Here is a 13,365-nt window from a genome sequence, read left to right as displayed (position 1 = left end):
CAGCAAACAACCTCAAAATATTGTTCGTATTGTTTATTGTATTTATTTATTGTATTTTGATTATTAATCAAAAAATTTATGTTGAAATTTGGAGTTTTTATTCTTGTGGTATCGAAAATGGTATCGGGTATCGAATATTTTCCTTAGTATCGGTATCGAGTTGAAAAGTTTAGAATTGTGACAACCCTAGTGCCGGCGCGCATCTAGCAATCTTCCCCAACCATAAAAACACAATCTTTTCAAGATGGTTAAACAAAAATACTGCCCTCCGCATCATTGTCCACCATGGTTGTTTTCTTGCCTTCTTCATAGCAAGACCCAGAATAGTGACCTTTGTTGGTTACTAATGACGTTCAGGTCGGATGAATGCGACCTGGCCGTTCAGACACAGGTTGCATTTTTAAACATCAGATTCGTATCAGATTTAGGACCACATAACCAGGTTGCCTGGGTCGCATTGGAAAAAATCGGATCTGTGTTGTTTCGACAGCCATGAAAAGATCAGATATAGGACGCATATGGGCCAAAAAAATTAGAGTTGGGTCACTTCAGGATGCAGTGTGAACATAGCCTTTGTTTCTTAATGCTCTGAACTTTTTGAATCCTGTGCCTAAAAACTAACATAAGTATGAATACAATCTACAACTAGTCCTATAACTATGAAAATAATGTAAATCTAAGTATTAGTAAAATAAATTAATCCTAAAAGCTAATTAAACAAAAAAAAAAAATCAAATGAATATAATTACACTAGAAAGCAAAACTATCTTGGAACAAAGCAAACATGAAAGAAGGTGCTCTGCTCAGATGTGGACAAAAATATTTCTTTTCTCCTACTTGCAAAAATGTTATTTTTGGCAAAACACCCTAAAAAACACTTCTCCACAAAAAAAATAATAAAATAAAAACAAAATGGTCATGGCAGTGTTATATTATAGGGATGTTTTCCATTAAAATAACAAAAAAGTTGAAGGGAAAAGATATTGTGGACTATATATATTCAAAAAGAGTATATGATTAGAAGAGTTCAAAGCTGAAGATAAGTTATAGTTGGTGTTTCTTAGCCTGTGGTAAAGAATATAGAATTTTAACTTTTCTTTCCTTCTCATTCAGTCAGATCATAGCTCATCACAACAGCATGAACACAATCTGACAAAACTCCAAGAGCTTTTTATTGTCTTGATGTAAAACTTTGTGTTTTAGGGCATTTGCTCTGGTGCCCTGAAGCTAGATGGACAACAATATGAATGATGCAAACGCCCTCAGGCACCCTTAAAGCTGAAAGTCAATACCTTAAATCTGCATCATATCCACTATTCTGAAGGGCAGAACCTGAGCAACCAAGGACACGACTGGTTTGATATTTGCTGAAATTTTGACGCAGTTTTCAGTTTATTTACATTCATCGTCTTTGTTTGTATATCAGTGGAGGTGAAATCTGGTGCTGATTTTGAGCCATCTGTAGGTGAACTGCAGGATGCTGGAGGGTAAACTCACCACAGTCGGTGCACACACAGGGCCTGGCCTTGGAGTCAGCACAAATAAGGCCCCATCAGCTCATCTGCCTGCACGGTGGCACACTCAGCGGGCCAAAGAAATCAAGAGCCTCTGGAGCAAGAAACATGTTTGAAACAGCTTGGCTTTAAAAAACACATTTGCTCATACAGGCTCTATGTCAGTACGCGCTGCAAGTGACCCAGAAATAGAAGCCTCAACATCTTTCCCTTTTATTGTTTTTGCTCCTGGAATCCCAGCCGGACGTGCATTTTTGGCAAATTAAGCTTTTTTGAAATTATCAATTCAAAACCCAGAAAAGACATTAACTGAGCTCTGCACCATTAAATCTGTTCAGATATGCAAGTTGTTGTGCAGACAGTCCAGTCTACCTACTATTAATATTACAAGCAAATAATGCATTTCTCTCCATCTGCCTGTAAACAAAGCTAAGGGCTGCTTTAAAAGGTTTTGAGGAGTCTTTACTGTATTTCAAAATCTAAAATTTAAAACTTATATAGTTTAGGATTACCTTAGAAGTGTTAAGGGTTTGAACTGTAATGACCAGATAGACAGTGGACCTGAGAAATCAGACGGACACAAACATGAATGTTGAATGAAAGATTTTAGAAAAAAAAAACAATAATAGATAAATCTACTAGATAACAGCGAGCCTTCAGCTCGGGGGGGGGGGGGGGGGGGGGGGGGGGGGGGGGGGGGGTAACGCCAACCTCAAAAATCTGGTGGAAACATCACCGCAGGTCAAGAGGAGGCGAGAGAGAAAGGCTCTCTGTAAAGCAAAAGCTACTGGCAGAATGGGCAAACAGATCCAAGGACAAAGCTCGAAATCAACTGAAGTATGGGTCACAACCATGGAGGCTGATCCAGGCAAACACATCCAAAGGGCTGAAACTTAGGGCGACTAGTCATGATCAGAAACAGGGTCATGGTACAGAATATGCCTTCAAGGGAATCCAGTCAGGGCAAAGAGAGAGCGGGACACCCAGGAACAGAACAGGCAGGCAAGGAAAGCATACTGGATAATATACTGACACAAAACTTTTCAAAAAATCTGGCACTGAGTGGATCAATGGTGGAGGCTTATAAAGTCAGCTGACGAGGGCCCAATCCCCAACTGGTCCCTAACAACTAACCCTTAACTATCAAGTGTCACTCCCAATGAAGTCTCACTCACAGCAGTTGAAGGCATGTTAATTGTAGGAGGGGGTAATATAAACGAGAATGGGACGGCTTCTTCCCTCCAACGGAAAAAGGAAAGCAGTTGTTGCTACGGCAACAGAGTGACGCCCTATGTGCGTGGCTGTAGCTATGCGGAGCAAGTTATCATAACATTAAACATTTGCCCCTTTCTTAAAACAAATGTCAAATAAAACTATTTCAAAGAAGACCTTCCATTTTGGAATTAGTCAAAATTTTTTCATATACTAACTTTTTATTTTATGTCAATGTGACGAAAATGCTGCAAACCAGCAGAATTTACATTTGGCGGAACATGTTTCTTCTGCCGCCAGGCCGCTGTTACACCTGCTGTCGGATTTCAGCAGGTCTGCAACTGATGCAGACTCTCTATTTAAGGGCTGAACGGTCCACTGGCCCTACCCACTATGTGGTTTCGGATGGCACTTAATGTGGCGGACCCTCCGCAGAAACGCGTAAATGGAGGGTTAGTTCTCATGGTTAGCGCTTAGGCGCCAGTTTGGGATTAGGGAAAGTTAATTGGGAGTGGGTGATTTTGGCACAGGTGGAAAGAATGAGCACTCGGCTTGGCAGTGAGGAGAAGATAAAACATGTAAACACTGGTGATCAGTCAGGCCAGAATCACAGCAGGAACATCAATGTATGGACTAAAGAGGGCTGAACTGAAATGATTAAAAAAAATGCTAATCTGTCAGCAAAAAAAAAATTCTGAGTTCTTTCTAAAATAATCATGATTCATATCATTCTCATTAGCCTACTATAATCTATCATATATAATATATTTTGCAGAATATATTAGTTTTTAACTTGTTTTTCATCTAAATATAATATCTTTGAGCCCTTGAAAAAAACAAAAATGTCTGAATCAGATTTTCAAAAAAATCAGGTTAAAAATGTTAAATAAAAAGAAGTACGTTTGCATCTCTGTTTTTGAAACACCATATACTCAACTCTTATTTTTGAATTCAGACATCACGCCATCAAAAAAACATCCACCTCTACGTGTCTGAACGGTTGTCATCAACATCGAGAGATAAATACCTTCAGACATGAAAGGACAGCTGTCATACTGTGGCTTTTTTCATTCGCCCTGAATGTGAAGAAAGTCAAAGCAAAGTCTTCAAGGAGCCGAGATGTGTGCTATTTTTTTGGAAGCATGCGACAGTTTGTAGAAAGACTCTTAGCTTAACCTCTAGAAGACCTGAAGACAGTTTGTGTACTAATGTTGCACACACTGAAAAGAAAAAAGGTATTAAAAAATATGTTCAGTGACACTTGATTTGGTTCAGATGACTAAAAATACCTGTAAATACTAAAAATGTCAGACTTCAGACAAGAAAAGAGTGAAGCAAAGGGATAATTGAGGAGAGAAAAGAATTACATTTCAGCTGTGAATCTCTGCAATTCTATCCAGCATATCTGCACTGTAAAGTCATTCTCCTCTCCTCGCTAGGGTGGCCAGATGTCCGGCTTTAGGGCGGACAGTCCGGATTTTCATTGCACTGTCCGGCGTCCGGCGCTGCACCCAGCCGGACGTGTATTTGTCCTCCTTTACCCCCAGATTCCACATACTCCGTCAGCGCTCCGCCCCGCTCACGTACGGAGTACTTGTCTGTCATGTAAATCAATGAGAGCTGTTCCACATCCTCCGCTCGTCACCCGCCCACGTACGTCTTCTCCGTCCTTCACCGTCAAAATACGGAGCTGAGCTATTTTTTGCTCCCCTCCGGTCCGTCCAGATCAAGACCCGCTATTGCAATCGCACCAAACAGAAAAAAGAATGTAGAGAAGACCCGGTTTGTCAAATTAAATTATAGTAAAAACAGATCGGTATCCAGAAATTACAGCATAGTTTGTATATATTCCCAAAAACTAAGAGCAGTTAATTAAATAATTGGATGCAGACTATTGGTGCTTCAACAGACCAGGAAGAAGTTGTGAGATTCTAGAGCGCATCTCACAACTTTAAAAGAAAATTCTTATTGCAGGAATGGATGAAGAGATGATGAGTTTGGAAGCAGAGAATAAACAGAGTTCATACAAAGTATGTATGATCCTAGTTATCCCTGTTACAAAAATCCACAACAGAAAGAAAATATTTGAGCTGAAAATGAACATCTGCTGGATGATGATGGGGATTTTTTAAATATGTCAGATTAAATTAAGCGTTCACAGGTTTTATACAGGAATGAGGAACTCTAATTTAATGCTCTTTTATTAGAAATAATTTTAATGCCATCAACAAGTATCATGTACACAAGTTATTAGTTTACATGAAATAAGGAGCTGTAAGCACAGTTCCATGACTCAAGTTTATATATATATATATATATATATATATATATATATATATATATATATATATAGATAGATAGATAGATAGATAGATAGATAGATAGATAGATAGATAGATAGATAGATAGATAGATAGATAGATAGATAGATAGATAGATAGATAGATAGATAGATAGATAGATAGATAGATAGATAGATAGATAGATAGATAGATAGATAGATAGATAGATAGATAGAGAACATGGTGAAATCATCTTTACTCTCGACAGGCTGCAGCCATGTCATGAATTCCTCTTTTCCAGCCACTTTTTGCAGTTTGCATCGTCCTATTCTCTAGCTTTTTCTCGAGCTTCTTTTCCAAACAACTGCTTTATGATCAATTGCAGCAGTTCTGCACAAATTAATCGTGTTAAAAAATTGTCACTTTTTAAACACCACAATGTATTAAATAAATACAAATGCTGGGAACCAATTCTTTTTTACATTTCTTTAATATTTTGTTCTATTCAGCTACACAAGCATCCTCTTTAAACTACTAAGAATTGTGCTATAAATGTGACTTTACCCGATTCTTATGTACACCTTAGTAATTTATTGATATGCCGCACAATGTCCTCCTTTTTGGTGCTATAGAAATGGCCACCCTACTCCTCGCAAAGCTGTAGATCTGATGAAGCTTCATTTTACTGAAGAAAAATCCAAAGCATGATTAAAGCAAAAATCTTCCATAACCTCAAAGCCTTTTAAAAGAATTTTAAGCATTCTTTTACTTTGTCGCAAAACACAATTTAGCAGGATGTGGATGAAATTCAAATTGTATCTGGAGGTTTTGGAGCTTAAATAGACCACCTAAATCATTAGAGTATGTTTGATATATTCTGGAAAGTGTGAGGAAGGTCCCTTGTGAAGCTGCAGCACAGCTGGAGCTAACTGACTTAGCTGGCAGGAGTCACCTCATTGTTGAACAGTCTAAGGAAAACACGGGGCTTGGCAGAGATTAAGACAGACAAGAGTTTTTTAGAGCATGATTAGGTTATATATTAATGTTCTGACTTTTTTTAAGGAGTGCTGTTATCCCCCCCCCCCCCCCCCCCCCCCCCCCCCCCCAAAAAAAAAAGAGGTTGCAAAGTTAAAAATGGCTGCACAACTTAATGGCCATGGAATACAAGCCAGAGGGAGCCAACAGTCCAAAGGTAATATTGCAGGAGCTGGAGAGATCTATTGTCATTCAGTCTGCAAATCTGGCCTATAAGAATGTAGCCCAAAGAAAGCATAAGTACTTCAATCCAATAAACTACTGCATGTAGGTCACACAGTGAACATATGAAAGAGGATTCTCTAGTCAGATGAGACCAAACATCAGTGTCATAACAGCAGACACAAAGATAACCCTGCAAACTCCCTCGAACGCTCCATCTACACCAGCAGCCTCAAAATCCAGCAACTTTTAAAAGCATCTCTGTTTCAACAGACCTAAGACAATGAGGTCATTAGCAGAAGCCTGTATAATATGACTGCATGCTGAGGAGATAATTAAGGGGATTCAGGTGTGTTGGTCTGGGGACACAGAGATAAAATGCCAGGCGTCAACTCTGAAAGGTCGAATCATCCTGCTGTGGACATACATGCTAAAAGATGGATGGAGAAAGCAGGTGGAGGCAATTCTCAAAAGACTTGCAGCTGTTATTGCAGCCTATGGTGGTTTAAACAAGTTTTGATTCAGGGAGACTCAAAATAGTTAAAAGAAAAAAAATGATGGCACTTTAGTTTTTTTCAATATATATATGTATATATATATATATATATATATATATATATATATATATATATATATATATATATATATATATATATATATATATATATATATATATTTTGGATAGGAAAATCATAACTACTATTCCCTATACTTCACAAGCACGCACTGTTTTGTGTTCACCTATCCATCAAAATCATGAGTTAATAAATCAAATTTTTTTACATATAAAGAATATGGAAAAGTTGAAGGGGAATTAATAATTTTCAAGATGGCTGTAAATAAAACTTCAAAAAGAGATTTACGTTTTTTACAGTCACCTTTAAATCAATAATCAATTTTTTATTTGTGAAATACATTACCATGTCAACAACTATATTGTGAGGTGGAGGACACTTAGATATTCAGTCTCATGACATAGAAAAACAATCTAAGTTAACACACTGATTTTTTCCTTTTTTAAATTTATATTAATAAGAAAACAACTCATGAGGCTTTTTCCTTCCATGCTCACCCAAGATACGCAAAGCAGGGGATCACATGCAGCAGAAATGTTAGTTATTAAAGTCATAAATAATAATCAACAACGTAAAAGTTGGAATAGTGTTTTTTGTTTTGTTTCTCTTCCTGCAGAGTGTAACTGCAACCAGCTAGGCTCCGTGCATGACCGCTGTAACGGCACAGGCTTTTGCCAGTGTAAAGATGGAGCCACGGGGGCCAAATGTGACGACTGCCTGCCAGGATACTACTGGAAACAAGGCTGTTACGGTGAGTGCAAGCAGGACGAAGGATGTTGCAGCCTTTCCAGGACATTTTCGACTGCACCGGCCACTTAACTCATGGCCGCTCCCAATGTTTTCTTCATACACAGGGGAATAGATCATGTAGCTCATTAGAGGCATCAGCTGCTCTTTAAATTGATGACCCTGTCACACCTTAACCCCATTACAGAGAATCGCCTTCCTCTCTCATATACCATCTAGTCAGGTGCTTCAGTCTTACATATATACTAAAAAGCTGAAATTAATGCAGTTTGGTTTGTATTTGTTTGTGGGGAACAAAGATCAAGAACAGTGTAATTAGAAATGTGCAGTTTTTTTAGGGATTGATGTCAAACAGCTCATCAATCCATCATCCATTAAATAGTTTATGTTGCAAATGAAATAAATTACATTTCAACCTGGAAGGAAGCACACAGAGAAAAGCTGCAATTAAAAAGTTTTTCTAAAATAAAGGAAATAAGTTCTTTGGTGCTTAGGCCCAGGCAGAAAACTTTGAAGCTGTGAATCAACATTCGCTTGTGTCATGATTGGTTCTCAAGGAGGACCCCAATTATGCAGAACACCACTGAGGCGGAAACAGGAGTAAAGGGTAAACAGAGTTTATTTAGCACAAGCACACAGAAAGTCCTGGTTCAGGTTCGGGGCCTGGGAAAACTGGTTCACTGGCAACTGCGTGAGAGACAGCGTTGTTATGGACTGCTGACAGGATTTGAATTCCAAAGGTGCACTGATTGTACCTTGAGGGTTCTTGTGGTTCTCTTTGGGAGAGTCACTGTTGGTTCTGGAGAGGGGTTCATCAGCAGAGTCCGCTAGCTGCTTCAGCGTCTCACGTCTACAATGAACAGACCTTGGCTTTGGTTTCCCAGCTCTAGTCCAGAGCTGCTTGGAGGTTCTCAGAGAATCTTCAGGGTTCAGTACCCCCCCCCCAAGGGCGGATTCCAGACGCTTCAGACAAGACCTAGGGAAAACAAAAGGAAACAACAAAAAACATCCCACCAAGGGTGGGCGCAGGGGGCACCAAACTAGGTAGGCAAGAAGCTGAGTCCATAACAAAAAGCCAACCCACCCAGGGTGGACGGAGGGAAAAAGGAAAAAACAAACTGAGTCCCAGAACAAAAAACAATCCACAAAAGGTGGACGTCAACAAAGAAAGTCTCAGAAATCTTACCGGGAGACACCCGGTAGCAGCTCAGAAAAAGGTGCAGGGCGGGGCCGCCCACTGCGGCACCGGAGCAGACTCAGAGAGGACCGCCGTCTGCAGCTCAGGCTGTAACATGGAGAGAGCCGCCCACGACGACTCCGGTGCAGCCTCCGAGGTGTCCTGTGGCGCCCACCGAGGGCCCCTGGATGCTCGGGTCGGCCGAAGAGGGACTCGAGAAGGTTCTGCGGAGCAGGCACTGGTTGACTGACTGAAGGCATGGCAGGAGGGAGACCACGATTCAACGTGTCTACGAGCCCAATCTATATGAGGGTTGTGTCGCTCCAACCACTCGTATCCCAGAACCAAAGGAGAACAGGCTGAAGGGTAAACCAAAAAGGTTCTGGTCTCTCGGTGACTACCAGAAACTTGAAGTAGGAGAGGCTGAGTCTTGTGGGTAACTTGGTGTAGACTCCTTCCATCGATGGCTGAGACCTTAAACGGCCTCCTCAGAGGGATGGTCTCAATGTTCAGCTGTTGAACTAGATTAGGGTCAATCAGGTTTCTCTCACAACCAGAGTCAATGAAAGCCGACAGAGTGAGAGTCTGATCAGAACAAAACAGAGTGGCAGGTAACAAAAGATGAGGAGACCTTCTATTTAAATCATGCTTCACCAGACTCCTCTTAATTCCGGATGACCCCCGAAGCCTTTTCTTCGCAGGACAGGAAGGAACAAAATGTCCAGGCTTACCACAATAGAAGCAAAGCTTCTTCCTAAACCTTCTCTTCTTCTCCTCGGGTGTGAGCCTAGTGTGACCTATCTGCATAGGCTCCCCCTCCGGTGAATCAAAGGCTGGAGAAGCAAAATGAGTACTAGACACAGGTTCAGATACTGGCTGGGCACGCCTCTCAGTTTTGAACTCCACTTCAGGAGGAGCAAAAGAAGAGGTGTCCCTTCTCCTAGCTGTAGAAACTGAAACAGGAAAAATATGACCCTTAAACTTTGATCTGGATCTGGTTCGTAGACGGTTATCTAAGCTAATTGACAACCTGATGAGTTCCTCCAGGGTCTCGGGTTCCTCGAGCGCGGCGAGCTCATCTTTAATGTTTTCATTTAAAGCCTTGTAGAAAGCGCTCTTGAGCGCGCACTCATTCCAGCCTGAAGCTGCAGCCTTAACCCGGAAGGCAATGGAGAACTCGGCCATGGTTGAATTACCCTGTCTCAAGTCTAACAGGGCTCGAGAATCAATTGTTCGGTCAGACTCTTGATTAAACACTTGAGAAAACTCTGAAACAAAATCGGAATAGTCACAACTAAGGCTGTCTTCGGAGGGAAACCTTGCCTCCGCCCACTCTAGGGCCCGTCCGGTTAACTGGGACAGAATAAACGTAATCTTTTTTTGGTCAGTTGGGAAACTGCCAGGAGAGTTCTGAAAAATTAGTTGGCACTGAAACAAAAATCCCCTACAGTCCTTCATATTACCCGAAAACTTTTCAGGGAGGCTAGGGCGGAATTCCGGAAGTGACGTGACAGGCTCTGGCATCGGAGGCGGATCTGGCTCCGGAACAGGAAGTTTAACAGGCTCCGTCCTAGGAATTGTTTGACTGTGAAAAACGGCTAACTCCTGGAAAAACTTATTAAGTTGAGTGTTGAGCTCACCGGTGAATCTGTCCATAAGCTGGTCCAGGACATCACGAATGGCTCTCTCAATCCTTCTAGCCAAATCATCTTGGCTAGCACGGAGGGAGACCTCAAGGTTCTGAACCCGGGTCGGGAGATCCTTCAGAAGCCTCCAGAGGGGTTCCGCTGGGTAATCTTGTTGGCCGCAGTGTTCTGTCATGAATGGTTCTCAAGGAGGACCCCAATTATGCAGAACACCACTGAGGCGGAAACAGGAGTAAAGGGTAAACAGAGTTTATTTAGCACAAGCACACAGAAAGTCCTGGTTCAGGTTCGGGGCCTGGGAAAACTGGTTCACTGGCGACTGCGTGAGAGACAGCGTTGTTATGGACTGCTGACAGGATTTGAATTCCAAAGGTGCACTGATTGTACCTTGAGGGTTCTTGTGGTTCTCTTTGGGAGAGTCACTGTTGGTTCTGGAGAGGGGTTCATCAGCAGAGTCCGCTAGCTGCTTCAGCGTCTCACGTCTACAATGAACAGACCTTGGCTTTGGTTTCCCAGCTCTAGTCCAGAGCTGCTTGGAGGTTCTCAGAGAATCTTCAGGGTTTGGCTCAGAGGGTCGGGTCGGCAGGTTAGCTCTTCCTGAGCTTTCACGGAGGAGACACGGATTTCCTGGAAACACAGAGACAGTGATTAGAATCCAATCTGGATTCAAAGTCATGAAGATTCAACAAAGATCAAGGCTTTAGCGCTGACCAACTGGAACAACACTGCGGCGTTGAGGCAAGGTCTGAAGACAGCTTATATAGTGGATCCTCTGATGATCTAGATGAGCTGCAGCTGTGCAGGAGGCTCCCTCAGAGGATCCACGGCGGACTCTGCTGGAGAAAGATGGGATCTTCTCCAGCTCCCAACAGCTTGGATGAGTAACCTAGAACAGGATTAGAGTAGTCTTTCCCCTGAGAATAGTCTGAGAGTGAGGGATGAGATGAGGTGGAGGTGGGTGAAAGTTTGCTTGCCTGTGGGAGAGAGAAGCTAGGGCGGGAGCTTAATGAAGAAGATCTTGCAAGATGATTGGCTTCAAAGGAGGTGTTGTCCTGATGCTGATTGGCTGAAGTTAAATAAGGAAAATAGCAGGTTGTTCAGGTGAAACTGATAAGAGTCTTCCAGATTGAATTTTCACTTAAGCTTCATTTCTGGCCATGGAAACATGACTGTTGACAAAAAGAAGAGTTTTTATGTATCCAATTAATTCTTTTTAATATCACTTTAATGATACTCCACGTTCCATAGATCATATTTTAGCAAGTTCCACACATGCACTTTTTATATATTTTGCTGGATGTTACAAAGGGTTTTTTGCTCAAAACCGGGAAAGTGCAATCTTAAGAAAAACTGGAAAAGGACTGCAAAAAAAAAAACATGAACAACCAGGTGTTACTTTTTTTTGTCCCCAAGGAAAAAACTAGAGCATTTATCTTGTCCCTCTTCCTTCCCCCCACTATCCTTCCTGCTTTGTTCTCTCCGCTCTGAACTCTGCCCTCCCCGCTCTGTATCTTGTTTCTCATCTAACTGACCCTCTTTCCCTTCATCTTTCCCTCCCTCTCTTCACCTCTGCTCACAGCTAACGTTTGTGATGAGGAGATGCTCCTTTGCCAGAACGGGGGAACGTGCTACATGAACCAGAAGTGCATCTGCCCTCCAGAGTTTAAAGGGGTATTGTGCCAACAGACCCGCTGCGAAGCGGGCAAGGACTGCAACCTTGCCACTTCGCCGCACCTCTCCACGGCCACCCTTCTGCTCTGCACTCTAAGCTACCTGCTGGCCACGTTATCACACCACTGAGCCACGAAAAAGCCGCCCCCCCCCCCCCCCCCCTCCTGTCCACCTTTAAGACACTAGAAGAGTGCGCATATAAGTGTGTATAAACACACTAAAAGGGGAACGGGGGGAGACGACAAAGAACATGAGGGGAGAGCCTGTCGAGTCATGGACCCCTGCAACAGCACTCCAACAAGCACACACTCTCACCAAACACTACCTAAGCCCCGGCAAGCTCACACCTATACACCTCACAGGACTGTTATGACACCGAGTGTGTTCTCAGGTGTGAGAAGGACAAGCAGAGAAATAAACGCCTCAGAGAGAAGAGATGCAGTCGAAGGGGAAGAAAATCATACCAACCACTGTTCCCTTTATTTCTCAGCTGGAGCAATGTGCATCAAACCAAAAAGCATAAAAGAAAACACTTAAATCACCACTGTCTCACTTCAAAGGGAATGGCTGTTAAAAAAAAAGAAAAGAAAGAAAACCACCAGGATCTACTTTTTTTCTGTTTCCCTTCTTCTTGGTTGAGTTAAAGATGTCTCATCTGTTAGACTGACAGCTGACGTTTGTGTGAAGGTGTGCGCGTGTGTGTGGTCAGACCGGCGGATCCAAATGAGCTTGTTTAATTCTGCTGCTACGGCCTACATAGTATATTATCCAAGTTTCATTTCTCCCCAAGAAGATGAGACTTGATTTGACATTTGTTCTTTTTCTGCTGCATTTTTATTTTGAGATGTACCTTCAGCCCACTAGCAGTCGCTGAGATTATATATATTATATCATATACGGGGGGAGGGGGTTATGAATAAATAAAAAAAGACAAAGAGGAAATTAGTCACTATTATGGTTGTTGTAGGAATGAGTGATTGTTGCCACGCTTAACGAGATTTAATCCTCACACTGTATTCAGAAAGCAGAGTTTACCAACTTTCAACTAATCAGATGTCTAAAGAAGAGAAGGAAAGATGTAAACCACGTATCAATTATATGACATTATTTGAATATTTTTTGTAGAAATTATTTTTGTTTGAAGTTACAATAAATTATAAAAAAAAAATAAATTTACAACTATTCCTTATGTGCATTTTATTACACTGATTGTAAAGCTTAAAGTAAATATGACTGTTATTTGCCATTCTTTCTTGTACTTTATTTCATTCCCTCAAAAGTCGATATTAGTAACATGTTGATCCTGTTCTTTGGGATTTTTTTCACAGGTTCTACCAATTCCGA

General features: G+C 41.6%; 1 protein-coding gene across 2 annotated transcripts in view; it reads left to right on the top strand.

The window, feature by feature from the left end:
• LOC119776539 (filaggrin-2) overlaps positions 1–13,267 on the top strand; it is a 122,411-nt gene extending 109,144 nt beyond the window's left edge. For both annotated transcript variants that reach the window (XM_038274988.1, XM_038274989.1), the window contains 2 exons: positions 7,397–7,531; positions 11,930–13,267. In XM_038274988.1, the coding sequence (XP_038130916.1) occupies positions 7,397–7,531; positions 11,930–12,150 (356 nt within the window). In that variant the 3' untranslated portion in view covers positions 12,151–13,267. The remainder of the gene's footprint in view (positions 1–7,396; positions 7,532–11,929) is intronic.
• Positions 13,268–13,365: the final 98 nt, after the last annotated feature.

This window comes from Cyprinodon tularosa, unplaced genomic scaffold, assembly GCF_016077235.1.
Source record: "Cyprinodon tularosa strain WSP-4 unplaced genomic scaffold, ASM1607723v1 ctg94, whole genome shotgun sequence".
NCBI classification, from domain to species: Eukaryota; Metazoa; Chordata; class Actinopteri; order Cyprinodontiformes; family Cyprinodontidae; genus Cyprinodon; species Cyprinodon tularosa.
This window is presented reverse-complemented; position numbering and strand designations above follow the sequence as displayed.